At 34.2% G+C, this 27077-nt stretch overlaps 2 protein-coding genes across 5 annotated transcripts in view; both read left to right on the top strand.

Annotated features, from left to right (window-relative positions):
- Positions 1-27077, top strand: part of LOC145304138 (uncharacterized) — a 115483-nt gene that overhangs the window by 18108 nt on the left and 70298 nt on the right. For 2 of the 4 annotated variants that reach the window (XM_080145900.1, XM_080145899.1), the window contains exons 5-6: positions 11894-11940; positions 22158-22250. In XM_080145900.1, the coding sequence (XP_080002026.1) occupies positions 11894-11940; positions 22158-22250 (140 nt within the window). Of the gene's footprint in view, positions 1-8394; positions 8598-11893; positions 11941-22157; positions 22251-27077 lie in introns of those variants that run through there. The other 2 variants (XM_080145902.1, XM_080145901.1) reach the window with 2 other exon arrangements.
- Positions 15688-18034, top strand: LOC145304353 (uncharacterized). The gene is made up of 3 exons (XM_080146221.1): positions 15688-15813; positions 16145-16726; positions 17385-18034. The coding sequence occupies exons 1-3, from the start codon at positions 15703-15705 to the stop codon at positions 17889-17891; spliced, it is 1200 nt and encodes a 399-aa protein (XP_080002347.1). The 5' UTR covers positions 15688-15702; the 3' UTR covers positions 17892-18034.

The following is a 27077-nucleotide window of genomic DNA, read 5'->3' as shown; positions in this document are numbered from 1 at the left end:
AATTTCCTCACAAACCATTCGACCAATAGGGATGATTTCTTAAACTTAAGCTTTTATGGTTATAAACTAACTTCTACATTATAAGTCACCCCCCTGCCGCCAACCCCTAGCCCTCCGGGGCTCAAACAAATCCTAAAAATGAACCTAACCTTAATTTTCTCAGAAACCATTTGACCAATAGGGATGATTTCTTAAACTTATGCTTTTTTGATTATAGACTAACTCCTAGATTATAAGTCACCCCCCTGCCGCCAACCCCTAGTCCTCCGGGGCTCAAAAAAACCCTAAAAATGAACCTAACTTTAATTTCCTCAGAAACTATTCGACCAATAGAGATGATTTCTAAAACTTAAGCTTTTATGGTTATAAACTAACTCCTAGATTATAAGTCACCCCCCTGCCACCAACCCCTAGCCCTTCGGGGCTCCAAAAAACCCTAAAAATGAACCTAACTTTAATTTTCTCAGAAACCATTTGACCAAAAGGGATGATTTCTTAAACTTAAGCTTTTATGGTTATAAACTAACTCCTTGATTATAAGTCACCCCCCTGCTGCCAACCCCTAGCCCTCCTGGGCTCAAAAAACCCTAAAAATGCACCTAACCTTAATTTTTTCAGCAACCATTTGACCAGTAGGGATGATTTCTGAAACTTATATTTTTATGCTTATATAAACTAACTATAGTTTAGAAGTCACCCCCCTGCCGCAAACAAAGTATAGAGTCCCAACTCTTACAAAATTGATTGACATCCTTCTTCTTCTAAAATAGTAAAATAAATCTTTAATTATTAATTCATTAATGAAAAGTTATTTTTTTCCCATAACAGCTGAAGTCTAAAATATCTGCACATTTAATAATGCGGTTCCTGAGAAAACTGAGGTTAGGTAATTCCTCTGAAAGTATGTTTTAAAAAAATTACTGGAAATTTAAGCTAAAATATATTTTTTAGCGTGTTTTTGAGCCCACGCTTTGGTGTGGGTGACTTCTAAAATAAAATTTAGTTTATAACCATATATCTGCCAAACAAAAAAGTAGTTTATACACATAAAAAACCATCTCTATTGATCAAATGGTTTATGGAAAAATTAAAGTTAGGTTCATTTTTAGGGTTTTTTTAAGCCCAGGAGGGCTAGGGGTTGGCGGCAGGGGTGGGAAGACTTCTAAACTAAAAGTTAATTTATGAGCATAAAAGCTTAAGTTTAAGAATCTATAAATCAAATGGTTTCTGAAAAAATTAAGGTTAGGTTCATTTTTAGGGTTTTTGAGCCCCGGAGGGCTAGGGGTTGGGGGCAGGGGGTTGACTTCTAAACTAGAAGTTCTTAGCATTATAGCTTAAGTTTAAGCAATCATCTCTATTGATCAAATGGTTTCTGAGAAAATTAAGGTTAGGTTCATTTTTGGGTTTTTTGGAGTCCTGGAGGGCTAGGGGTTGGCGGCAGGGGGGTGACTTCTAAACTGTAAGTTAGTTTATAAGCATAAAAGCTTAAGTTTAAGAAAACATCTCTATTGGTTAAATGGTTCCTGAGAAAATAAAGGTTAGGTTAATTTTTAAGGGTTTTTTTTATCCCCGGAGGGTTAGTGGTTAGCGGCAGGGGGGTTACTTCTATACCAAAAGCTAGTTTATAACTATAAAAGCTTCAGATTAAGAAATCATCTCTATTGGTCTAATGGTTTCTGAGAAAATTAAGGTTAGGTTCATTTTTAGGGTTTTTGATCCCCGGAGGGCTAGGGGTTGGCGGCAGGGGGGTGACTTATAAACTAAAATTTAGTTTATAACCATAAAAGCTTAAGTTTAAGAAATCATCTCTATTGGTCGAATGGTTTGTGAGGAAATTAAAATTAGGTTCATTTTTAGGGTTTTTTGGAGCCCCAGAGGGCTAGGGGTTGGTGGCAGGGGGGTGACTTTTAAACTAAGAGCTAGTTTATAACCATAAAGGCTTAAGTTTAAGAAATCATCTCTATTGGTTGAATGGTTTCTGAGAAAATTAAGGTTAGGTTCATTTTTAGGGGTTTTTTGAGCCCCGGAGGGCTAGGAGTTGGCGGCAGGGGGGTGACTTCTAAACTAGAAGTTAGTTTATAACCATAAAAGCTTAAGTTTAAGAAATCATCCCTATTGGTCAAATGGTTTCTGAGAAAATTAAGGTTAGGTTCATTTTTAGGGGGGTTTTGAGCCCCGGGGGGCTAGGGGGTGGGGGTATGGGGTTGACTTTGAAACCATAAGATGTTCATACCCCTAAAAGCTTAAGTCCAAAAAATTTGCACGGTTCATCAAGTGGTTCCGGAGAAAACCCCCCCCCCAGCATCAAAAAAGCTTCAGTTACGTCCCCCTTTATCACATATGAATGATTTTATCCCTTATAACCTATCCTCTCAGTCCAAAGATAAAGCCTATACTCACTGTTTACGCAAATGTGTCAGAACTTCCCCTCCTCTTGATCAGTAATTGTCTCATTCGCTAGTTTCCTTGTCCATAGTTTCATATTCGAGCTTTAAAATAATAACTCAATGACTATCCCTTTGTACTAAGCCGGCGTTTGGTAAAACTGGTACAGGCAAGTATCAGGGAGACAGGGGACATTGGACTGTAGATTATATTGGTACCCAAAGTTTTCTAAACATGTTGCTTCGTTCTTTGGTTAAAAAATTTGGGTACTTAAAATAAATCCTAATTTGAGTTGTACTACAAACTATTAGTGTCTAAAGTTTTTCCATCAATAATTTTGATCTACGGAAAGGGTTATTTATCACAGGTATAAGGTATAACCAACAAGCAAAATAAACATAAAATAATACTTGGGGGGCAAATGGAGAGTTCGTCAATTTTACGATGGTTTGCCCCCCAACGACAGCTGAAAAAACACGTATTCGTTTCGAGATTTTTTCCGAATTAATTTCATTATTGGTATAAGCTGAATTTATCATCCATTGTCTGATCCCTTAAGATCCCTGACAAGAATGGAAATTATTTCATAAAAATTACTCATCAAAATTGTTAGTACAAAAAGCGTTTTTACATATTTGCCAAAATGTCTACAAATAATGCAGCGGTTTTTAAAATCTAGTCACACAATCAAGTTATAAATAATAGCAATAATATATGTAAAAAATATTTAGAAAATGTTAATTTTAAGGCCAACAAAAACTCTTAAAAGGGTGTTGGTTCTCTCCCCCAAAATAGTTATAAACCTTCCCTGGACCTATATGAATTTACACTGTAAAGGAGAACCATATCGGTTCAGTGGTTAGCGAGATCCCTCGTTACAGACAGGCATTCTGTTACTTCTATATAATGATTACTAGCGGCTTTGCCCCAAGAGGTGATAAAAAAATTAAGGTGAAATTCGTAAAAGGACCAAGGAAATCTTCTGCAAAAAAAGGACCCAGGAAATCTTCTGCAAAAAAAAAAAAAAAATGGGGGGGATTTTTGTTTTTGGAGGTAGTGGGGGACGGTGTCCCACCCCCCAAGAAAATAGCCTAAAACCACCACAGGACCAGTAGGTATATACCCTGAAGAGTATAATTCAATCGGTTCAGTGGTTACCGAGATCTTAAGCTTCAGACGGACGGACGGACAGACGGACAGACATCATTCTACTTTGTATTATAGATTAGTAGAAATCTTGCTAGCTATGTGGCATAACATAATTTTCGCCAATTTTTTGCACAATTGTAAAAATACAAAGTTCAAGTATTAATCATTTATGTTTTTTTTTGCACAGAAACTTGAATTGTGACATTTTAAAAACTTTTTAAAATTTGATAAAAAAAAAGTTATTGTGAAAATAGTTTATTTTGACTTTTTAACATATAATTAAAATGATAGAATGTAGTAATGTAATGTTCACTCTAGATGTTAAAAAATGTACTTTTTAGGCAACAGTTAATTCTGTACAGAATTTCTGTGAACATTTTCTACCCACCACTAGAATTACTAAAACACCCTCTTTGTAAATAACCCCCTTTTGTGTTACTATTTAGTTTTTTCTTTGTGTAACATAAAATCGATATGAAAAATGTTTTTAATATTAATTTTATTGATTTAGTAAATATCATATAAGCAAATAAACTGAAATGTTCAATATTAGAGGCGGAGTTCCTTGCTACGAGCGGCTCTGTATTCAGAGGGGCCTGCAGATAGCATAATACCATCCAAAAACTTTAATTTAGAAATGAAATAGGCTAAAACCATTTCGGGACCTACGTAAACATTCCCTGAAATGAAAAACTCAAAGGGTTAAGTGGTTAGCGAGATCTTAACGGACAAACAAACAAATCTTACTACTTTATATAATTGGTTATAATAAATTATTCAATTATTGTTTTTATCAGCCCTTAACTTTTTTGACCAGTGAAAATTTAAAGTTTTTTTTTTTTTTTGGGGGGGGGGGGTGAAAAACACTTAATAATAGGTATTGTACAATACACGCAAAATAATACATTTTTGTCTTAAAATTGATAATTTTTTTGAAAGTTTTTAACTACTTTGTCAAACCCTATAAAGGATATGACAGAAAATAGCACAAACCCATCCCAAGGCCTATGGGAAGCTTCCCCCAGAAGGATAATTCAATCAGTTCAGTAGCTAATGTAGCCTCGTTTAGGAGGTATTTTTCTGTGGTCCAAAATGCGCCAAAAGATACTGTACAAATTCTTTTCTACCTTATCTCACTCTCACAAGCAAAACATAGTTAACCAGTTTTAGTGAGCATGCACAGTTTAAGTGCTTAAAATCCACACGCGTTTAATGTAAAAATTCACCAAATATGTGTTTAAATTATAATTTAATTTGCATTAATAGTTAATGGAAAAATACAAAAATTTTGGAGGCCTTTTGATGAACGTCAACGACGAAAAAGAAAATTCTTCTGTGACGTCATTTTGTACTACCCAGTGATATATGTATTGAATTTACATTTATATATGTATTTATGTTTTATATTTAGTAGCAAATCTTTTATACTATTAATGCCGGTCTGTCCGTTTGTTCGTAACATAAGGCAATGGTCGTTTATTTATGTATTTTTAAATGATTTTTTTATATTTTGACATAAATTTTTTTACGTGACTTATTTGTCTCATAAATATGGATTCTTATAACGATTAGGTACTAAGCAATAAGCAAAGAATCTATGTAAACATCTATGTAATCAAATCTAAAAACGTAAGTATTCAAGCTTTTAAAATCAAATTTCTGCTTTAAAATATATATAGCACATTTGTTAGTCTGTCTTATTAGTTAATCTTCGCTTTCTATGTATGTTGTCATCCTTGTTATATATATATAATGAACATTTATTGTACAGTCGCAAAGCTGTATTGCTATACAAGTGTTAGTAAGGCTCCCACAAGTTAATAGACATTAGTTTCACTTCAACCATGCCACCGTAAAGTTATTATACAGTGAAAAATTTAAAGTACGTTTATAAAAACTACGACTGTATATAAAATTGAAGAATAAAAGCAAGTTTACAAGTGATATTAAGCTTTAAAAAAAGTGCTTATGCGTTAGTTTTTAAAGTTATGATGAAACCTGTTAATGTTGAAAATTGAATGTTTATTGTTTTAAATTAAAGTGACGCAACAATCGAAGGATAATACTATTTTTAATGAAAAAAGAACAGTAAAGTGTTGTTAAGATAATACTTGTTTTTAGACATTAAAGAATAATAAGTAGTAAGGTTTATTGTATAATATTTATTTCGATAACTACTGAAACTATTTATTTCTTCATTTTAGTGAAGCTTCTCCTTGGTTACGGGTTGGTTTTTGGCTATTTTCCTGCACCTAAACTCACTTCATATTAGACCTATGTTGGAAGTCTTAACCGCGACTTCACTGCAAGCGTCACGGGTTCGAATCTAAGCCTAGATCGAGTTTATTAAACTAAAAACTTTGAATTCAATGACATGGCTTGGCTAATATCTATGTAGAAAGTTTTAATCATTACTAAGACTAAATGTAGTGATTATTATGGATCTTTCAAATAAATTCCACTGCTTATAAAAAAAACCTGTGTTTTTGACTGCTAAACAAACAGTGTTACTGAGAAAAAAACCCGTAAAACATCTTTTAATGCTTTCATTACTACTAGTGGTTTGAGGCCTTGCAACTAGAAGCTTGAAATTCGAAGTTTAAAAACATCCCAAGACTTAAATCAAAATATTAAAATAGCCTATAACCATCCTGTAACCTATGTGATGCTTCCCATAAATGCAAAACTCTATCGGTTCAGTTGTTATTGAAATATTAAGCTTCACACAAAAAACCTTACTACTTTATTACTATAATGCAAACAGTCTAATAGGGCCATTAAGAGTAATCATTATATATTTTCTTTATACCTATGTATTTCATTATAATTCTTTAATACTTAAACCAATAAATTATATTTCTCGTATTCATTCGAATCCGGTGGATAGGAACCGGTTCTCATCCATACGAAAAAACTATGTCTAGCATCGTATCATATCCAGCTTTTTACGAATTTTAAAATGTACAATCATAAGATTGAATTCAGTTTTTGAGACCGGGGCTAAAAAAACTGGTTTTAATCTTATAATTGTACTTTCTATATCCGCTGAAAGCCGTTTATAATACGATGCGAGAAATAACTAAGAATTATCTAAAGCTGAGGAATTAAGTTAGAAAACATATTTTGTTGTTAAGCAGAAAAAAAGAACAAAAAATGTTCTAAAAATAAGATTTATTATTTGTTCATTTGCTTTAAAATTATAATTTTTCAACAGCAATTATGAAAACAATTACTGTTTTTTTACTTGAAATAAAAATTGTTTTTCTCGTATTCATTCGAATCCGGTGGATAGGAACCAGTTCTCATCCATACGAAATAACTATGTCTAGTATCGTATTATATCCAGCTTTCTACGAATATAGAAATGTACAATCATAAGATTAAAACCAGTTTTTTTAGCCGGTGCCTTTGGCACCTCGGGGCTAATAAAACTAGTTTTAATCTCATAATTGTACTTTCTATATCCGCGGAAAGCCGTTTATAATACGATGCGAGAAATAACAATTCCAACTTTTTTTTAAAATTCACAGATAATCATTAGTCAGACAAAATGTACTATTCTTCTTTAAAATATTGTACATACAATTATTATCTTCTCTTAATTTTGCCAGGAAGGGATGGAACATTGGCCGTTTATTACACTAGTCCCTTACTGTTATCTTACTTATTTGCTTAACTCATTTGAGAGATTTTACTGAAATCGATTGGTTGGTTCATTTAGCTGGCTGTTCAAACGTTTCAACCACCAATTGTATTCTACTAAAGGGGTAATTTTGGTATCATCATTGGGGATGTACATTAATTTATCTGCCATTGTCTTATCCCTTTAGATCCCTGCAATTTCGGTATCTTCTAGAAAGATGATAATAATATAGGTCAGGAATAAGCAGCAATATTAATTTAAAATAATAGTTATTTCTCGCATCGTATTATAAACAGCTTTCCGCGGATATAGATTGTACACTTATAAGATTAAAACCAGTCGTTTTTAGCCCCGAGGTGCCAAAGGCACGGGCTAAAAAAACTGGTTTTAATCTTATGATTGTATATTTTTATATTCGTAGAAATCTGGATATAATACGTTGCTAGACATAGTTTTTTTGTATGGATGAGAACCGGTTCCTATCCACCGGATTCGAATGAATACGAGAATAGTTTTTTCTCGTTTCGTATTATAAACGGCTTTCCGCGGATATAGAATGTACAATTATAAGATTAAAACTAGTTTTTTTAGCCCCGTGGTGCCGAAGGCACCGGCTAAAAAAACTAGTTTTAATCTTATGATTGTACATTTCTATATTCGTAGAAAACTGGATATAATACGATGCTAGACATAGTTTTTTCGTATTCATGAGAACCGGTTCCTATCCACCGGATTCAAATGAATACGAGAAAAATATGTAAAAACTTTGCAACATTTTTGTTGTTTCATGTTCCATTTTTCAAAAGACAGATTAATAGGATAATTATATCATACAAAAAATGTTGTCTAAAAGTTAAAAAATCAGCATGTTTTACATTCTAACTTTCTGATAACGATTATAAAATTGCTATGCTTTCTAAATCATACCTATTTGTTACAGCAATGGTCATACAAGTTTCAACATTCCTAAACAAACTAAAAGAGCTAAACATCGCTTTTAAAATCTTTGTTTTTGTATTCCTAAAAAGCAGATGCGCATAATTATTTTTTGTTATGGAAATGATAAAGAGTATTGTATTGGTACTTAACACATTAAAATATTAATTCATTTAGATTCTGTAATGATTATTGTTCTTTTCAAGCATTTTTAAAGATAAAATATCACTTTGATTCTGATTTTTCCTTACTTATCTTTCATAAATATTACGTTTTAAGTTAATCAAACTAAACATTTTGAACTTCCACGTTATAATTCCAGAGTTATAAAAAGTTAATCTTTGTTTTCATTAAAATGGAAACAATAATTTGTGATTGTTAGAAAAAAAATTATGAAAAAAGTGATAGTATCAAGAGATAATCTTTGTAAGATGGCTGCGCCCCTTGATTTCTCTATGCGGCCACCCTTGATTGTTAATTTAAAGTAAGTTTCAGGGATAATTTCAAGGCATAGAAAAAGCTAACGTTGATTTTCCAGTATGGCTTCGAAACCGATTAATATCCACTGGATTAGAACTAGTTCATAGACGTACTGAAAAATCATATATAGCATCGTATTATAGACAATTTTACACGAATATCAAAATAAAAATAAAAATTAATACCAGTTTTGTTTTCCAAATGGGTATTAATTCCGTCACAGAAAGTAGGTACAGGTAATTGAACTGGTTGACTTTCTTTAGGTACTGTACATATTTTTAAAATAAAAAGCTGTTGGTCCTTAACGCAAATCTAGACTGTCTTTTTCCACGTTTAATGGATGAAAATTTGCTGTGAGATTTTTTTTGCGTTAGCTTCATTTCTGTCGCTGTTTTTTTTGCAGTTACATAATTCTCTGCTGAACCGATATGGTTCTCCTTTACAAGTCTATGGAAGGTTTCTAACTATTGGGGAAGGGTACCGCCATCCTCCTTAGAGAATCGGCCCTAGAAAAATAGTCCTTCCAGAAGAACAGTTTCTACTTTAAAAAGATACTAGCGGCTTCGCCCCTAGCCTCTAGGGGCTTCGCCCCATATAGTTTTGAGAAGTCAACCCTCCTTAATAGAAATATTCAAAAAAATATTCTTTGTTTAATTACTCTGTGATAAAATTAAACCCAGGTTGTGCGCTTTATGCATAAAAATTTTAATTTGTACAAATTAAACCCAGGTTGTTTGCCGTATACAAAAAAATTTCAATTCGTAAAAATTAGACCTAGGTTGTTCGCATACACAAAAATTAAAATTAAAAAAAATATATTTTGATTTTTTTTTGGGGGGGGGGGATTCATGAGGGCTTTGCCCCATGTTGCAGTGGGGTTCCCCCACCCCAATTACTGGTTTTTGTTTAAAAAAATTTTAAAAAATTTTTTTTGGAAGTGGGGATTTTTTTATTTTTGGGAGAGTTGGAGTGTCCCACCTCCCAAGAAAATAGCTTAAAACCACCAGAGGACCAGTAGGTATATTCCCAGAAGGGTAGAGCCCAATTTGATCAGCAGTTACTGAGATTTTACAAATAATGTAAAAAAAAATTTGGGGGGTTGGATTTTTTTTTTTTTGGGGGGGTTGGGGGTGTCCCACCCCCCAAGAAAATAGCCTAAAACCACCACAGGACCAGTAGGTATATTCCCTGAAGAGTAGAATCCGATCGGTTCAGTGGTTACCGAGATCTTAAGGGACAGACAGACAGATGGACAGACGGTCAGACGGACAGACATCAAGCTACTTTGTATTATAGATTTCAGGGAGATATATTGAGATCTCTCACTTCTCCCTTTTTTTGAAAAATTAGAATGAGGGGGTATTTTTAATTTTTTGGGGGGTTGGAGGTGTACAGATTTTTAAAAAAAAATTGCTCACCATAAAAAAAGTACCTACATTATACATACCTACCTAAAAAAAAAAAAAAAAATTGGGGGTTGATTTTTTATTTTTGGGGGGGTTGGAGGTGTCCCACGCCCCAGGAAAATAGCATCAAACCACCACAGGACCAGTAGGTATATTCCCTGAAGAGTATCTGCCAATTTATGTAAAGTAGATTTCCAAGAAATTTTTTTTTTTTTTCGGGGGGGGGAATTTTCATTTTTGGGGGGGTTGGGTGTGTCCCACCCCCCAAGAAAATAGCTTAAAACCACCACAGGACCAATAGGTAGATACCCTGAAGAGTAGAATCCAATCGGTTCAGTGGTTACCGAGATCTTAAGGGACAGACAGACAGACGGACAGACGGTCAGACGGACAGACGGACAGACGGACAGACATCAAGCTACTTTGTATTATAGATATATTTTACGTTTTACATATTTATATTTTTTAGTGTGAATTTTTTAACGTTCATTCAAAACATTTTTTATTCCGTAATTTTCCTCATTGGTAGCGCTGCCGCTCTACATACAACGTCCGGAAGTCCCTACGCTATCATAGATCTTAACGGAGGGGCAAAAAACCTTAATATTTCATATGACATGATTCAAATATTTCTCAGGGCTAATGTTTTATTATTACGATACTAGATTCTTGACAAAACTATTCGTAAAGTTCGACCTTATTGATAGCCTTTCATTTTCATTTATATTTGTACATAATATATGATACCATTATATCCAGAAATGTACTAAGCTTGTAATAGCTATGCTTCCTATGAACATAATTGCTTTCTTACTGTTGTAAGTTGGGGTATAGTCCCTCTTTCGTGACAACGCCCTTTAAGGGGCGTTTTGTCGTATTTTAAAGTAGCTTTTGATAAGTTATTTAGGTTAGGAGACTGCCCCACAGGGTTGGAGCCTCCGCAGGGGCTAGAAATAGGAGAAAATCTACTATATAAATACGACGAAGCGCCCCTTAAGAGGCGTTATTACGAAAGGGACTATACCCGTAAGTTATATTTAATCCATATATAACAAAATATAGAATAAAATAAATAATTTACAAGTGTATATTTTCTAGAAGTGAAGCTACTCTATAACTCTCCTTGTCTGTCCGTCCGTCAGTCCTTAACCCTTAACCTAAAGGAGGAAATTGGATTTACTCAGCTGCTATTAAAGCTAGATCTGTGCCATGCTTATTGGGTATATTTAAGTAAATAAACATGCATGGCAGTCCGATTACTTCAAAGCAGTTTTTTTTTACTAATTTCAATAGTATGATTTTTTGATGCCTTGTTACTTATGGATGTTGTTGTATAAAAATATTTTAATTTTACTTTTTGACCTTCAGCTTAATATATTAATTTTTTTTTTTTCATCTGTGAAGATACTTATTATATAGAGCTTATGTATTAAAAAGTTAATATTATAAGACAAATGAGGTTATTACTAAAAAAAAAATAGTTACCTAGCCCATTTTATTTATGTCAATTTTCATAGATTTTTAGGGATAAGACAATGCACAACAAATTGATGGTACACTATAGTACCAATAGAGTAAAATACTATAGGAGAAGGGATTAAAAAAACTGTATGTCCCCATCTCAAGGACCTTGCGCCGACTCGCAATTGGGTCTTTGAAAATCAACCAATAGTGTCGAAATATTAACACAGCCAAGTAGCAGAAAACAATTTGCTAGCAGACGAAAAAGGTCCTTGGAAAAGGGGGAGGTAGTTATCTGTTCTGTTCTGGTACATTTAAATTATTCGATTGTTTGAAAATCTAGGGTAATTTTAGGAAATATTGAATGGTTGGTACCTAAATAGTCTAAATTTTCCAACCAAAATTTTTTTTTAAAAATTGTTTTTTGTTTCAGGGGATCGCCAGGAAGTCCAAAAGGAAAACACAGCCAACTTCATCATAGTAAGTTTTATTCTATCGTATATTTATCCAGCTGTTTTTGAGATCTTATGACACACACACATACAACCAGACACTTATGCCTCATTACCATCTAAAAATAGTTTTAAACCTGTATATAACCAATAATTAGCTTTCCATAAAACTGTATCCCTTATATTTTTGATCATTAAAGCTCAGCTTAGAAGGATAAGTTATGTTATATGAACTAGACTCAAACTCGATACCTAGTGGTGGTGGGGGCTAAACACTTACCGTTGAAAGTCGCAGGTGAATAAGATTTCTAGCCTGTCACACTGTCATAGGCTCAAGTGTTTTATGTACAGAATAGCTATAAGGGCGAGAACCTCAGAATTTGGCCATGCTTGAGTAAAAGAAACCTGGCCGTAGACTAGAAATTGCATTGCAATAATGAACACAATCTTGAAGTTACAAGTATTAGCAAGGGAGGGGATATTGGGCTGCTTATGACACTAGTGCCCAAAGTTTTATTATAACGTTTTCTAATTCGTTGGATCTTGATTAGTTGGTTAATGAAATTGAGTGTCCAACCGTTTCAACCGCTAATTGTAATCTACATATGATATACAATTGGGTTATTTTGTGTATCATCTTTGGTGATGTACATCTATTAATCGGATTTTGTCTTTTCCTTTAGACCCCTATATAGTGTGTTTTTCTATATTCCATCATTAACAAATCCCCTGGACCTTTACTGTACGTCTGTAATTTTGCAGGTTTACGTGTTCTGTGCGTTTATTTTGCATAAAAAAGGCACGCTTTCTATTTTGCTGCATCGTGAGCCAGCTATGCACTTAGATTTCCCAACCAGAAATGAATATAGAATACGTGGATATTGTGACAGGGGGATTTTTGTCGTCAATTTAAGTTGCTAATATAGTTATTTATACGTTCCTCCATGGCCAGGGAGGGGGTAAAGTTTAAGTGAGTGGGGAGCTTTATCATTAGCAAGCTCGGAGATATATTCAGATGTTATTAAGCTCAAGTGGTTGAGACCCTTTTCGTAGCAAATTGCTTTCTGTTCTTTTCTAGAGACTTGGCTGTATTTATATTTCCGACGCTGATTTCAAGGACCTGATACAAAATCGGGAAAGAGTCTCCAACCCAAGGGCAGAGTTACATTTAGCTTTTGGCCAATCTATTCTTTTACTTTGATTTTATTAAAAAAGTTTTGTCTCAAAATTGCAAATAAATGACTGATAAAAATGCTTGAAGCAACATGTGAGACAGAGATTGCAATAATTTTTCTCTCAACCATGAAGTGAAACTAAACGAGAGAAAACTATAATACAAATTTTTTAAAAAAATTGTCTTTTTTAGTAGCAAAGCTACTCTATAATTCCCTTTGTCTGTCCGTCCGTCGGTCAGTCCGTAACGCTATAAGGGATATGTGATTTTTCTCAGCTGGTATTCATGATAAATGGCTGATTTTTTTTGAAGTTTCCCTTTAAATCCGGTATGTAATTTCCTTTTCAGCCTTGTTTTAACAACTGCCTTTCACTGGGTCCTTTGACTTTTAATTACACTAGTTCTCAAAGTTTATGACAACTTTATCTTATACTTTTACTCTAAATCTTTAAATACTTTGAATTTTGATTGGTTCAACCTTTCAACATATAATTATAATACTACGTAAGTTGTAATTTTCTTTATCATTTATCAATTTATCGTCCAAGGTCTGATCGATTAAGATCACTGGGTTAAATGTTCTCAATGTTATCAAGACGGTTAGGTGGCTTTAACATTATGCTGTACATGCGTATAAAATAAAATAATTATAGAGTAGCCATGCTACGCAATTTATTAATTTCGTACAGTAACTCCATAAAGTACAATTATATAAAGTTATACATACAATGGATATAGTATACGTGGATATTGTGAAAGATTGTTGCATGCCATAAAATGAATCTCCTAGCTGGCTATTAAAACGATTCCCCCTCCCCTGACTATAAAGGAACGTATTGACCAATAACTGAGGACTATATTAGCAACCTAAAGTGACAACTAAAAATCCTTGTCACAATGTCCACTTATTCTATATCCATTGATAGAGATTTGAACATTAGTGTGTCTCCAATTCCACAAAATACAATCTTTAGAATAGCATTTAATTTCATAAATTTAAATCTCCCCCTCCCCTTGATTAAACGGACATATCTATTTGATTTTGTTAAAAACTTCTGGGATCTTATGGGATAAGACAGTGGACGATAAATTTTATATCCAGCTCCGATGACGGTGAACAAAATTACGCCTGGGTGTAAACTATTAGTTTGGATACTACTAGTCAAACTAAATAATTAAAATTCAATAAAAGTACCTAAATTTATGGAGCCAACGAATAAGATAACGTGGTATTACAACTTTGGGTACCATTAAGTATATTTTATAGTCCATTGTCCTCTCCCTCCCTTGGTGTGAAACACACTTTCAGATAATGTAAAAGTATGCGGAATTAAAGACACGCTATTTGAACACAAAAAGCCACCGTGAATTAATCGTATAAAGTACGTGCATTTATGTGAACGGCTATTTTGTTTCAGAAATTTTGAAATAAAATATAATTTATTGTAAAACTACACGGTTTTTAAGTCTATTTCAAAGATTCAGGATTCTTGTTTGTCTGTCCTTCTGAAGCATAAGATCTCGGAAAATGCCTAACCAGTAAGGCTGTATTTTTTAGGATATATACTTTTGGGATGGATTTAGGCAATTTTCTAACCGAGTTGAATTGATGTTGCTTTTTCAATTGTGTTTGCATTTCAGTGTTTGTTTAGGTGTTGGAAAGAAAGGAGGGGGGGGGGGGAGAAAGGTGTGAGTTTTAAGGCTTAAGAACAGTAGTAGAAGGATAATATTCACCAAATATGTGGGTCCTACCCCAAACGTAAGAGTCCCAAACGTCAGAGTGGACAAACGCAAGAGTCCCAAACGCAAGAGTCCCAAACGTCAGAGTGGACAAACGTCAGAGTGGGACAAACGTCGGAGTGGACAAACGTCAGAGTGGACATTGCTTAAGTAAAACATCAGAGTCTATGCTATTTTAATTATATGACAAAAAATCTTCTAATTTTTTGCAAAAAATCTTTCAAATATTTTATAAAAATCTTCCAATTTTGAATGACATCTTATTCGTGTTTTGTCTTTGGTAACAATCAGACGTGAGAGATTTTGTTGTGAGCCGATAGCCATGCAGCCGCCGTACCCTGCCAGGTACTCCCAGGCAAAGCAGGGAGGAAAACACCTCCATGATGCGGATAACTTTCAATACAGGAAACGTGGTGCTACGAAAAACCGAACATTCTACAAATGTGTACTGCATAAAACACATAACTGCAACGCAGCTGCTTCTGTTGATATTAAAACAGATAAGCTTGTGCAACTCAATGGATACCACTCTCATGACAGCGACCCTGCTAAAAAAGAAGTTGACAAAATCGTAAAAGAAGCCATCCAAACTGCGGCAACAACATTGGAAACTCCTAAAAATGTTTTAGGTAGGCAAATTACTTTGTAAATATCAAATTGTTTTGAAGGAAATTCTTATAATTAATAGTTAAATGATCATAATCGTACATATAATATTTTTAAAAGCTTTTCTATAAATAGGGTCTGTCTGTCCACCAGTCCGTCAATCTGTCTGTTAATGTTTGTACTAACGTTTCATGACTTTGGCGTTATAAATAATATCATCCTTGTTCATTTTTTTTAAAGCTATATATATTTTTTTCAGGAAACTTGAGCATGAACATTCTTAAGAATTTTGGTATGGATGGAATTATGATGATGAAAAAAAGTGCCAACATTAAGAAGAATATAATTCGAGCGAGACGTGAGAATCTTGCGATACCAAAGGTAATCATAGTTTAACTGTAAACAAAGCAAAATATATCCCCAAGTACATAGCACTGTGTCCTATAAAATTCAATTGTGTGCACTCAAGCGTGAAAGGAGAATTACACAATTTAGGATTTCTTTATTGAATTTTACTTAATAGTCCTAACCATAGTATAAGTATTGACATCAAACCTGTTATGAGCGTGCTCAAATGTGTTTATATCTAACCTAATATACATTAGAAATATGGTTTAAAAGCCTAGATTATTTGTGTATCCTTTTCTTGGCCTAACCTAACTTCTAAAAATAATATTCTATAAAAAGCTTGATTAATATTTTTGTTTTCTAGGAAGCTAAAGATTGGTCTACAATGACTGTACCTGAGATTCTCAAGGAGACAGTGGCTGGAGATAAATTTCTTCAATTAGAAGAGTCTATTGTTGACAAGTATGGAACTGAGAAAAAGATTTTAATCTTTTGTAGCCCAAACCAACTGGAGATGTTAAACAGGGCAGAGTCTTGGATTGGCGATGGAACTTTTGAGGTTGTACGGAAATCTCTTTTCTATCAACTTTTTATTATAACAGCAAAAATGCCAAGTGGGGTGTATTTACCAGCTCTGTTTGCTTTCCTTCCAAACAAGGAGCTGGCAAGTTATGCCAGAGTCTTTTCCTTCCTGATGTCTAAGGGAGTAGCAGCTCCATCCAGCGGATTCCATTGCGATTTTGAGATAAATATCAGAAAAGCCATTAAGATCAGTTACCCAGGAGTTCCAGTGTATGGATGTGACACTCATTTCAAACGTGCACTTAGGGCTCACTGTGTCATTGAGCTTGGTCTTGGCTCTCTGTATCAAAATTGTAAGGAGTTTCAGATACTAATCCGGTACATATGGGCTCTTTCTCTGGTGCCAATAGATGATATTCATAAGGTAAAGTTATACAGTATTGAATTTATAAACAAAGTAATTTAGGTGTAAACAATTAATTTCAATATATTGACCTCAATTTATTTGAACAAAAGAAAAAAAACAAAAATTTTAATACCACCCTACCCCTCCCCCCCCCCCCCCCCCCAACCTCCTGACAAAACTATGACTCTGGCTGCAGCACCCTAGCCTGCCTAGCCGCAGCGCTCGGCCCCCTAGCCTGCCTAGCCGCGGGCGCTCGGCCCCCTAGCCTATAACCTAACCTAACCTAATCATAAAGAAAATGACTCTGGCTGCAGCACTCAGCACCCTGGCCTACCTAGCCGCAGCGCTCGGCCCCCTAGCCTGCCTAGCCGCGGGCGCTCGGCCCCCTAGCCTATAACCTAACCTAACCTAATCATAAAGAAAATGACTCTGGCTGCAGCACTCAGCACCCTGGCCTACCTAGCCGCAGCGCTCGGCCCCCTAGCCTGCCTAGCCGCGGGCGCTCGGCCCCCTAGCCTATAACCTAACCTAACCTAATTATAAAGAAAATATTGTGCTTGTCCAGAGTCATTGTTATGTTTGGGGGGGGGGGGGGCGCAAAACAATGTTAGGCATAACCAATAAGATAGTTTTAAATTTACATTTAATTTTTTTTCTCAAATTTATATTTATTTAGATTCGTGATACTGTTGTAGAGAAGAAGATTAAAGAACTTGAACCAGCTTGGCCAGAAGAAAAAGACGAAGTTGATGAATTTATTGAGTACTTTGACAAGAATTTCGTTGGAGCCATAAATGGGAGGACCGGAATAAGAAACCAACCAAGATTCCCACATACTTTATGGAACAAGCATGATGCTGTCATCAATGATGAGTTTCTTACTACAAATTCTGCTGAAGGATATAACTATGGTTTATCATCAGCATTGCCTGCAAATTCAGGTACTTGGACTGTAGTAGCTCGTTTGCAAGCAGAAGAAGCAACAGCCAATTTAAAGCTCAGGGACGCGCTACTAGGACCTCAAAATAACGAGACAACCAAAAGCAGTGCAAGAAACACCTACACAAATATGCGAAGGAAGGAGCTGGCAAGCATAGTAGAGAAATATGACGAGGATGTCAGCCCTGTCATATTTATGCAAACAATTGTGGGATACTACAACCATGACGTTATTAATGAGTAATATTCCACTGCACAAAAATTATGTTTGTTAAAAATTTGGGTATGCCAATATTTAAACTTTATAATATATATGTGATATATTTGAAAGGGTGTAAAATTTTCGTTCTAACACAGTTGTTAAATAAATATGAAAAAAAGTAAAAATATAAATGTTTTTTTTTTTATGGTAATGATTATAAAATCGAGACTCATACGTTTTACTTATAAAATGTCCACTCTGACGTTTGTCCCAAAAATCCTGCATTTGTCCACTCTGACGTTTGTCCCACTCTGACGTTTGTCCCACTCTGACGTTTGTCCCACTCTGACGTTTGTCCCACTCTGACGTTTGGGACTCTTGCGTTTGTCCACTCTGATGTTTTTCCACTCTGACGTTTGGGACTCTTACGTTTGTCGTGGAACCAATATGTGTATTTTTATTGAAAAGAACTACATACTTTTTTTTAAGTTAACATAAATTTTATCGTTCTACTACTGTTAAAACTCACAACCTACACCCCCCTTTTTCTGTAATTCTCAAGACCAATATGCTCTATAATTCATTATGTCTGTCTCTTTCGCTTTTATGGACTTTATAATTGATTAAACTTTGTTTCAGTCTTGCCGTTTTGATATTTCCAAAATTTGTTTTTATTTTTGGGCTTTGCTTATTAGGGATGTTTTCATCCTTGTGTGCTTTCACACAAACTGCTGGTTAAGCACTGATAACCCTCCTACTTTCCTTCTTTTTGAAAAATATAAATAAGGGTGGTTAGTTTTTTTCTGGTTCATTTGAAGGAAACGAAGTTGCGGTTTTCGTCATATTGTCACACTAGCTTTTCTCCTATTTATAGCCCCTGGGGGGGGGGGGAAGGCTTTAACCCTGTGGGGCAATCACCTAACCTAATTTAACCTAACCTAACCTAAAATAACCTTTCAAAAGCTATTGTGAAAATACGACGAAACCAGCAACTTCGTTTCCTTCACATGACCCGTTTTTTCTATACCTTTACTGGGGACTATTCCGTTCCAATACTCAAACCCTGCGTGGCTAATTAGTACCAAATATAACCTAACTTATAATGACCTCAAGCAATAAATAAACAAACAAGAAGCACACCCTCCCCAAATTTTAAATTTATTTCAAAATAAGGAGAGGATATGGGGATACTATGCATGAAAAGCGCCATGATCATAAATTTTTCAATCACTTAGCAGCTAGAAATAATAGAAAGTTTTAATGATAGATATTGTCACTGGTTCACAAATTACAATTTTTTTAAAGCGAAGCTTCTATAATTAGGATCTGCCCGTCCGTCTGGAACGGATAGCTGTTTTCGTTAATTTAGGCATGTTAGTTGTTAGAATTGTCCTATTGATTTCAAACTTTGCATGATGATTCCTGTAGTAGTTAGGTACGATTTAGAAAGCGTAGCAACTCTATGATCTTTGACTGTCCTTACGTCCATTTTAAACATGTTGATTTTTAACTTTTTTAACAACATATTTTTATGTGATGTAATACATTTATTTTCTGCTTATTCAGTTCTGGCACTCGACAAGTGTTAATGTTCGTTTTGGGTAGGTTTAAGAGATTCGCTTTTATGGATATTGTCATCATTGTTTGCTATAATTTCTCTTTAAACAGTACAAAATATCTACGTCACTGAAAAGCATACATATAATTTTCATGAAGGAAGGGGACATTAGGCTGGTAATTACACTAGTCCTCAAAATTATAATGTTTTCTTATTCGTTAGCTTAACAACTTTGGGGACTTTAACTAAATTTTGATTGGTTTTAGTAAGTTGAGTGTTCAAACGTTTCAACCACTAATATTAATCTACAGAATGAGTAATTTTGTGTGTAATCATTGGAGATTACAACTTTGGACGCCTTATTGAATTTTGATTGATTGGTTCATTAAGTTAATTGTCCAAACGCTTCAACCAAGAATTGTGATCTAGTGTTGGGGTAATTTTGTGTTTATTCATTGGGAATGATATTAATTCATTGGCCATTGTCCTATCTCTTTAAATCCCTGATTATTTTAGTACATATATTAATAATAGATATTGTCGTTCATTAAAAAAATAGAATTTTTTGCCTCATTGTTATTGTAAAAAGTACAAAATTGTGTTCGTCAAGGACGTCCATGCTTATCATTTTTTTTTGGGATAGGGAAGGTAAGGTATAAAAGGGGGGAGGCGGATGTGCCACTTTTTGAAACCAAAAGTAAAATGTGCATGATCTCAGCCCATAAAAGAAATATAACTCTAAAATTCAGTACAGCAGTTGCTTTTGTGGAGAACAACACCTGTAAAATAAAGTGTCAAGTGAAAATATAAGCGAAATTTTTATAAAAAAAAGTTTATCTCAGATGATTGAAAATATTATGGCGAGAAAAGGCAAAAAAAATCGGCGGGAAACGGCGGTTTTCGGCAGGAGCGGCGGTTCCGCCGCCGTTTCTTCACAGTTCCATATTGTTCACCACAAAAGCAACTGCTGTGCAGAGTTTTAGAGCTCTAACTCTTTTATGGGCTGATATCATGCACGTTTTACTTTTGGTTTCAAAAAGTGGCACATCCGCCTCCCCCCTTTTAAAATGGGATGGCGGGAGGCTTTAACGGTAAGAAATATCAAGGCTACAGACTGAAATAAATTAAATTTTTGATATCTTTGATATTGATTGTACTTTTAAAAGATAAATATATTTACATTTTTTATTTATTTTTATCAATATTTCACCTGTAAGATACCTTTTGAAAAAAAGAATAAATGTACATTTTTCTTACAATTGTATTTAGATTACTATACATAACAGGCTTTTAATATGAATATTGAAAAAAAAATTTTTTACAAGAAACTAATTATTTTTCCTTTAAAATTGAACTTAAGCTTTTTTGTATGTTATATGGTCCCAATGACGTCTAAGGCAATGATCTCTCATTTTTAATTTGGTATATCAGATATCCTTTATAGGTAGTAATTGTAATTATACTCTCGGCTGAAGGCATGCAAATAGTTATTTATCGCATCGTAATACAGACAGCTTTCTAAGAATTGTAAAATGAAAAATTATAAGATTAACTTCATTTTTTGGTTCAAAGAGGCTTTTTGTTAATTTGTATATGTAAATTTAGGTAGCTATATTGCTGAAAAAAATATTCCTCTCAATTTCTCTTTATTAGATAATTATTTCCCTTTAAAAAGAGCACATGCATTGTGTTTATAGTTGTTTTCTTTATACTTATACACAGGTTTAATTTCTATGCTTCGCTACTTATATATGTTGTCATCCTTGTAAAAAGCGAAGCTTTTCTATAATTAGGGTCGGTCCGTCCATCCGTACTCCGTACGTCCGTCCGAGATAGTTAGCCTTTATTCGTTAATTTAGGCATGTTAACATTGTCCTATCTATTTCAAACTTTGCATGGTGATTCCTGTAGTACTTAGGTACGACTTAGAAAGCGTAGCAACTCTATAATCGTTACCAGAATGTCCGTACGTCCATTTTAAACATGTTGATTTTTGTACTTTTTTAATAACAATTTTTTATGTGATAAAATCATCCGATCGATCTGATTTTTTTATTAATGATTCCTATTACAATAAGGTACAATATTATGAGCGAAGCATCTCTATAATCAAGTATTAAAAATGTCAGTATGTCCTTAAACTGAATTTTGTATTTAAGAAGTTTTGCAACAAATTTACGTATGATTTTGTCAAACCTTTTATTTTCATATTTTGTATATTCAGTTCTGACACTCAACAAAAGTTAATGTTCGTCTGTCATATCGTTTCAGAGCTTCGCTTTTATGTATGTTGTTATCCTTGTTTTCTTATGAATAGAAACTAAATGAGATATTTTATTGCTAATTATCTATTTGTATTCCTCTTGATATAGGAATAGATTAGGCTTAGTATATCTAGATGGTCCTTCGACCCCATTTTTAGTCAAACTTAAGGGGGATTTTTTGCAGCCAAAAGCCTTTGTTTGCGTTTTGTTATATATGAGATACGGGTGAAATTGTTTGTGAAATATTTAATGAAATGTAGCAAAAATTTAAAATATTATATTAGAATTGAAGATTTCTTAGTAAAAAAGAAATAAGTTTAACGTATTCAGTAAATATTAACCAAAACAGATTAAAAATGAGAAAAAAATAGGTTGTGCTTTTTTTCAGTTGCACTTGTTTAGTTTTACCCAAGAAAAAAAATCAGTCGACCTCTAAAAGTTTATTCTGAACCCGGCTTATGAATTAATTTTATTTTTTTATTATAGGTAAGAATGATGACAAAGGTCTGAAGAAGAAGGCAGCCCTGACCTCAAAGTGTTGTGTCTGCGGGGCTGCAGCCGCGGAACATGTCCACTATGGTAAGCTTAACCTAACCTTAAGACAATGGATATAGAATACGTGGATATTGTGACTGGGAAATTTTTGGTTGGTACTATATAAGTCCTCGGATTTTGGTTAATATGTCACTCAATGTTCAGGGAAGGAAAATGGTCTAAGGGGGGGTATGAGGTAAGCCGTTATATTAGCCTGCTGGGAGAAACATTTTAGCAGGGAATGCAAAAATCTCTCATAATATCCACATTTTTTTATATCCATTCTTAATATTCCTAATTCTGAAGGCTAGATGACCTCCTGTTAAAAAGTGTACATGATTGTAGTAAACCTGAAATTAATTTGGCTTATTTAACAAGCAGCTACGCCCCTGTAGGGGCCTCTAGGTCTACTTGAGGTATGGGGCAAGTGGGGTGGATGACCGACCCTTCACTGTCAATATAATATTGATAAAGAAAAAAAGGAAAAGTTACCCTCCCCCAAAATAGTTTCATTGTAAAAGTTTTTGTCGTTTTTTAGAATGATTTTAAAGTGTCGACATTATGAAAGTTTATTGACAATAATTATAGTTAAACGGACTTATTGACGGGCCTCGCTTTATGTATTGATGTAAAAAATGTACTATTAAAACCAAATATATCCAGTAACTTACTACCTTTAATAATTACTATACCATGAAGAATAGCAACATTAAGAGAAATAAAAAGAGGGTGTTGGGTGCAATGCTTTCGCAATCTCGGTCAACTTTACACTTGTCATTGAAAATACTTGCGAATTTTACATTTAAGACTAATTGGCGGTTTCCTTAAAAAAAGGATAGTTTTTAGTTTAATTGTTTATTATTTTTGGTCATGATAAGGTTTATTTGGTACTGAGCAGCCCCGAAGGGGTTAGGCATAGAAAAATACTATATTCTTTTTAATAAAACCGCCTTCGGATATTTTTTGGTATTATGTTGAGCTTAAAGGTATGGACACCGGTACTTGTAGCTTTGTAGTATTTTGAAGTAAAAAAGTAAAACTCATCGTCTATAGTACATTTTCAAGAGTCGGGGAACATATTTCTTTAAAAAAACATAGGTGTGGAAAAATTTTAAATTATTTTAACAGAATTACGAATAAAATAGAATAGTACATTATGGCTTAGTAATATAAAAAACAATCGTATAAAAAAGAAACACGATGTCTGTCTGTCTTTAGCTTAACCCTTAACGGTCGGGGGGGGGGGGGCATTGAACGCCCCCCCCATCCGTTTTTTTTTATCTCATTTTCTGTGTGTGAAAGATAAAGAGCCCAAACTGCTTGACTTTTTAAGTATGGGTATGACACTTAACTGAGAGTTGGAATTTTTTGAATATCTCCATCCTGGCGGGTACAGGATGCCAGCAAACCTGGCAGGGTCATCCAGGTAAAGAGCAAAAATATTTTTTTTGACTAAAACAAAGCATTTTATCATACCAAAATACTAAAAAATCCTCTAGTAGTACATCCTTATATTAAATACAGGTGTTCAAGTCACTTTCAGGTTCCAGGTATGACCCTGCAGGTCCTGATCCTCCAGGTCTCCAGAAATCTTTAAAAGGCTCCTGTGGCCGCAATTTTTGACTTAGAGACTTCAAATTTTAAACTTAAGCTTTTCATACATGTCTACATAATGTATTAAAATTTCATGAAGATCCGCCGCCGTTTTCCCGCCGACCGCCGACTGCGGCGGCTGGCTGCTGCCAAGTACAGCTACGGCCGCTGAAATTTATATTTTGATATTCTAATGTAAAATTATAAAGATAAACATTTTCTGGAAAAAAAATTTTCTTCTATCTTCAAAAATAAGAAAATTACAGCCGTTTGAAATTTTTATGTAAAAAAAGACCTAAAAACAAAGGTTGTTAAATAAAAGGGTGAAGGAAGCGAAAATTGACTTAGACTTATAAAAGGTCGGAAATTCATTATCAAACAGGGGACTTGCACAAAAAAATTTAGCCCTCTAGCTCTAATAGGAACTGAGATAATAAGGGGGGGCGTTGAACGCCCCCCCCCCCCCCCCGACCGATTAAGGTGCGGCAAGGGGCCCGACTGTAAAGGGTTAAGATCTTGCTAGCCACTGGACCTATATTGGTCTTTATATCTTTATATATTAACTAGCGGCTACGCCCCCTAGAAGCCTCTAGGGGCACTTAAGGTAGGAGAGGAAAAGTCGACCTCATCCCATTTTAAATTTGAGTTTCAAAAGAGTAAAGAGTAAAAATATTTTTTTGGGGGGATGGGGGTGAAGACACCCTCCCCAAAATAGTTTATAACCTTCCCAGGACATATAAGAAGCTTCACTGTAAAAGAGAACAATATCGTTACAGCGGTTTGCGAGATCCTTCGTAACAGACAAAAAACGCTTACTACTTTATATAATAGGATATATATCTATAAGTAAGGTTTGTAACTATTTGGGATAGGGAAACATATACCTACTCCACCTCCACGAAAAAAAGTGTTTCTTTTGTAATTAAAGTGGAAAGTGAGTATTGGACTTACCCCCCCCCCCTTTCTCCCTTCAAAGTGCCCCCTAGAAGCCTCTAGAGGCATAACCGCTAGTATTTTTAATAAAGAAGTGAGGTCACTACCCAGTAAATCATATTAAACATTAAAATTTGTTGTTCTCTTTTTTTAAACAATTGGCAGTGCCCCTGGCATCTAGGGGCTTCGTATTAAAAGGAGTATGTATGGGGCAGAACTATAGCTTAAAACCATCCCAAGACCTATTTGTTTTACAAACAAAATAACCTAAAATCACCCCCACGACCTATGTGAAGCTTCCCTTAAAAGGAGAAATCAATCGGTTCATTAGTTTAGGAAATCTTAAGCTTCAGACAAAATACCTTTTACAGCACCATATATAAAAAATTAAATGAGGGTTACAAATGTTTTCATAGTTTAAGTTCCTAAAGTTCACTAACACAATTGTCATTGTTTATACAGTTCAAATAGTTCATTGAATGTTAAGGCAGTGTTTCAAAATGGCCATTTACATATGTTTAAAATTATCATAAAGCTGTGACATACTTTTAGTGGACATTGGGCTGTTTATTACACTTGTCCCGAAAGTTTTACAATAGCGTTTTCTTATTCGTTGGTTTAATAACTTTGGGGATTTTATTGAATTTTGGTTGGTTGCTTTATTAAGTTTCAAACATTTCAACCACGTAATCTTCCATCTATCGGCCATTGTCTTATCCCTTTAAATCCTTGGTAAATCTATGTATGGTGTTACAAATTAGCCAATTTGTTAAAAAGCTTTGAAGAAAACTTAAGAATTCATAAAAAGTTGATAATAAACATGTACAATAATTTAGATATGTTAGTTTGGCCATAACTCAGAACCGGTTTTAATCAATCAGATTTTAGGCCATGATGTTGAAAATGGATGCCTAATTTCCATAACTACAATTATCGCGGATAGGAAAATTTAAAATTATTGTAATAATTACTGTTTTGTTGGGCCCAAGAGGTCGAAGGTTTAAGCCAAATAAAAAAGGGATTAATCATTAATTTTTTGGGCCATAATTAAAATGGGCATGACAAGCATGTTTTTTTCTGTAAAATGTTGGAATTTAAGGGGGTTGTCATTGCTGAGTACTTATGCCTAAATAAGTTAACAACCTTTCAAAGTGAAAATTTCACATTTTCTAACAAGGATAACAATATCAATAAAAGCGAAGCTCTAAAATAAGACGACAGAACAAACGAGAAAACTTTCTAAGCAGAATATTAATCTATAAGTCTAGGTAAACAAAATTGTACATAAATTTGAGGCAAAATTGCCGAAATTATTTATATTTTTAGGATATGAGAGTTGCTACGCTTTAATTGTTGTACCTTTTTGTCTAAGGAATCATTTTTCCATAAAGTCATATGAACAGAATAAAAAAATGTTGCCCATAAAGTTAAAAATCAGTTGTAAATGGACATACGGACTTTTAACAAATTTATAGTTCCTACACTTACTAAATTGAACCTAACTGTCACAGGAATCACCATGCAAAGTTTGAAATCTATAGGATAATGCCTAAATCAACTAAAAGAGCTATCCACGTACGGACCGGCCCTAATTAATATAGAAAAGCTTAGCTTTTATAAATCTGCCTTAAACCAGCTACCATTTAGGTAGTAAATATTAATTGTGAGATGGTAACGTTTACTTTAATACTGTACAATAAATATGGACAAAATATTTGTTTTCTTTTGTTGCCTATTTTTAATCATATTAGTTATAATTTAAAGCAGCAAGCTTTTTTTGTCTGAAGCTTAAAATTTCAACTACAGAACTGATTGAGTTCTCCGTTTTATGGAAGCTAATAAGACATTTTATATTTATGCTTGGGATGGGTTAATGCTATTTTTCTACATCTTTCTTAGCCCCTTGGAGAGTCCCTACAAAAAGATGAAATAATTATGGTCTCTTTATGTATCAACTAACAACAGAATGATACGTTTTATAAAGAACATTATCCCCCCCCCCCGCACAGAAAAACGAATAAATAGCTTAGATGTTCTTGTGTCCAACTTACGGACATATTTGGGTATATGTATAAAATAACAGGCTCGGCTGGCTATTTTCATCATCCATGGTTCTAAAGATGTTCAGCCATATTTTATATATGAATTTACTAATCTGCTGCGCCCCTAAAGGTGTCTAGGGGCACCTATGGGAAGATAATGGCGGATGGTGATTAAGACGACCCTTCACCTACAACTTCATTTATAAAGAAAATAACTAGGAAGATTTTTGTCTTTATAGTTGTAAGTACCCACCCAATAAATAGTTATAAACCTTCTCTGTACCATAAATAGCTTTACTGTAAA

The sequence above is a fragment of the Acartia tonsa genome, chromosome 13 (genome assembly GCF_053477335.1).
Source record: "Acartia tonsa isolate MP-2025a chromosome 13, ASM5347733v1, whole genome shotgun sequence".
In the NCBI taxonomy this organism is placed as follows: Eukaryota; Metazoa; Arthropoda; class Copepoda; order Calanoida; family Acartiidae; genus Acartia; species Acartia tonsa.
Note: the sequence above shows the minus strand (reverse complement) of the source record. Positions and strands in the feature narration are given on the sequence as shown.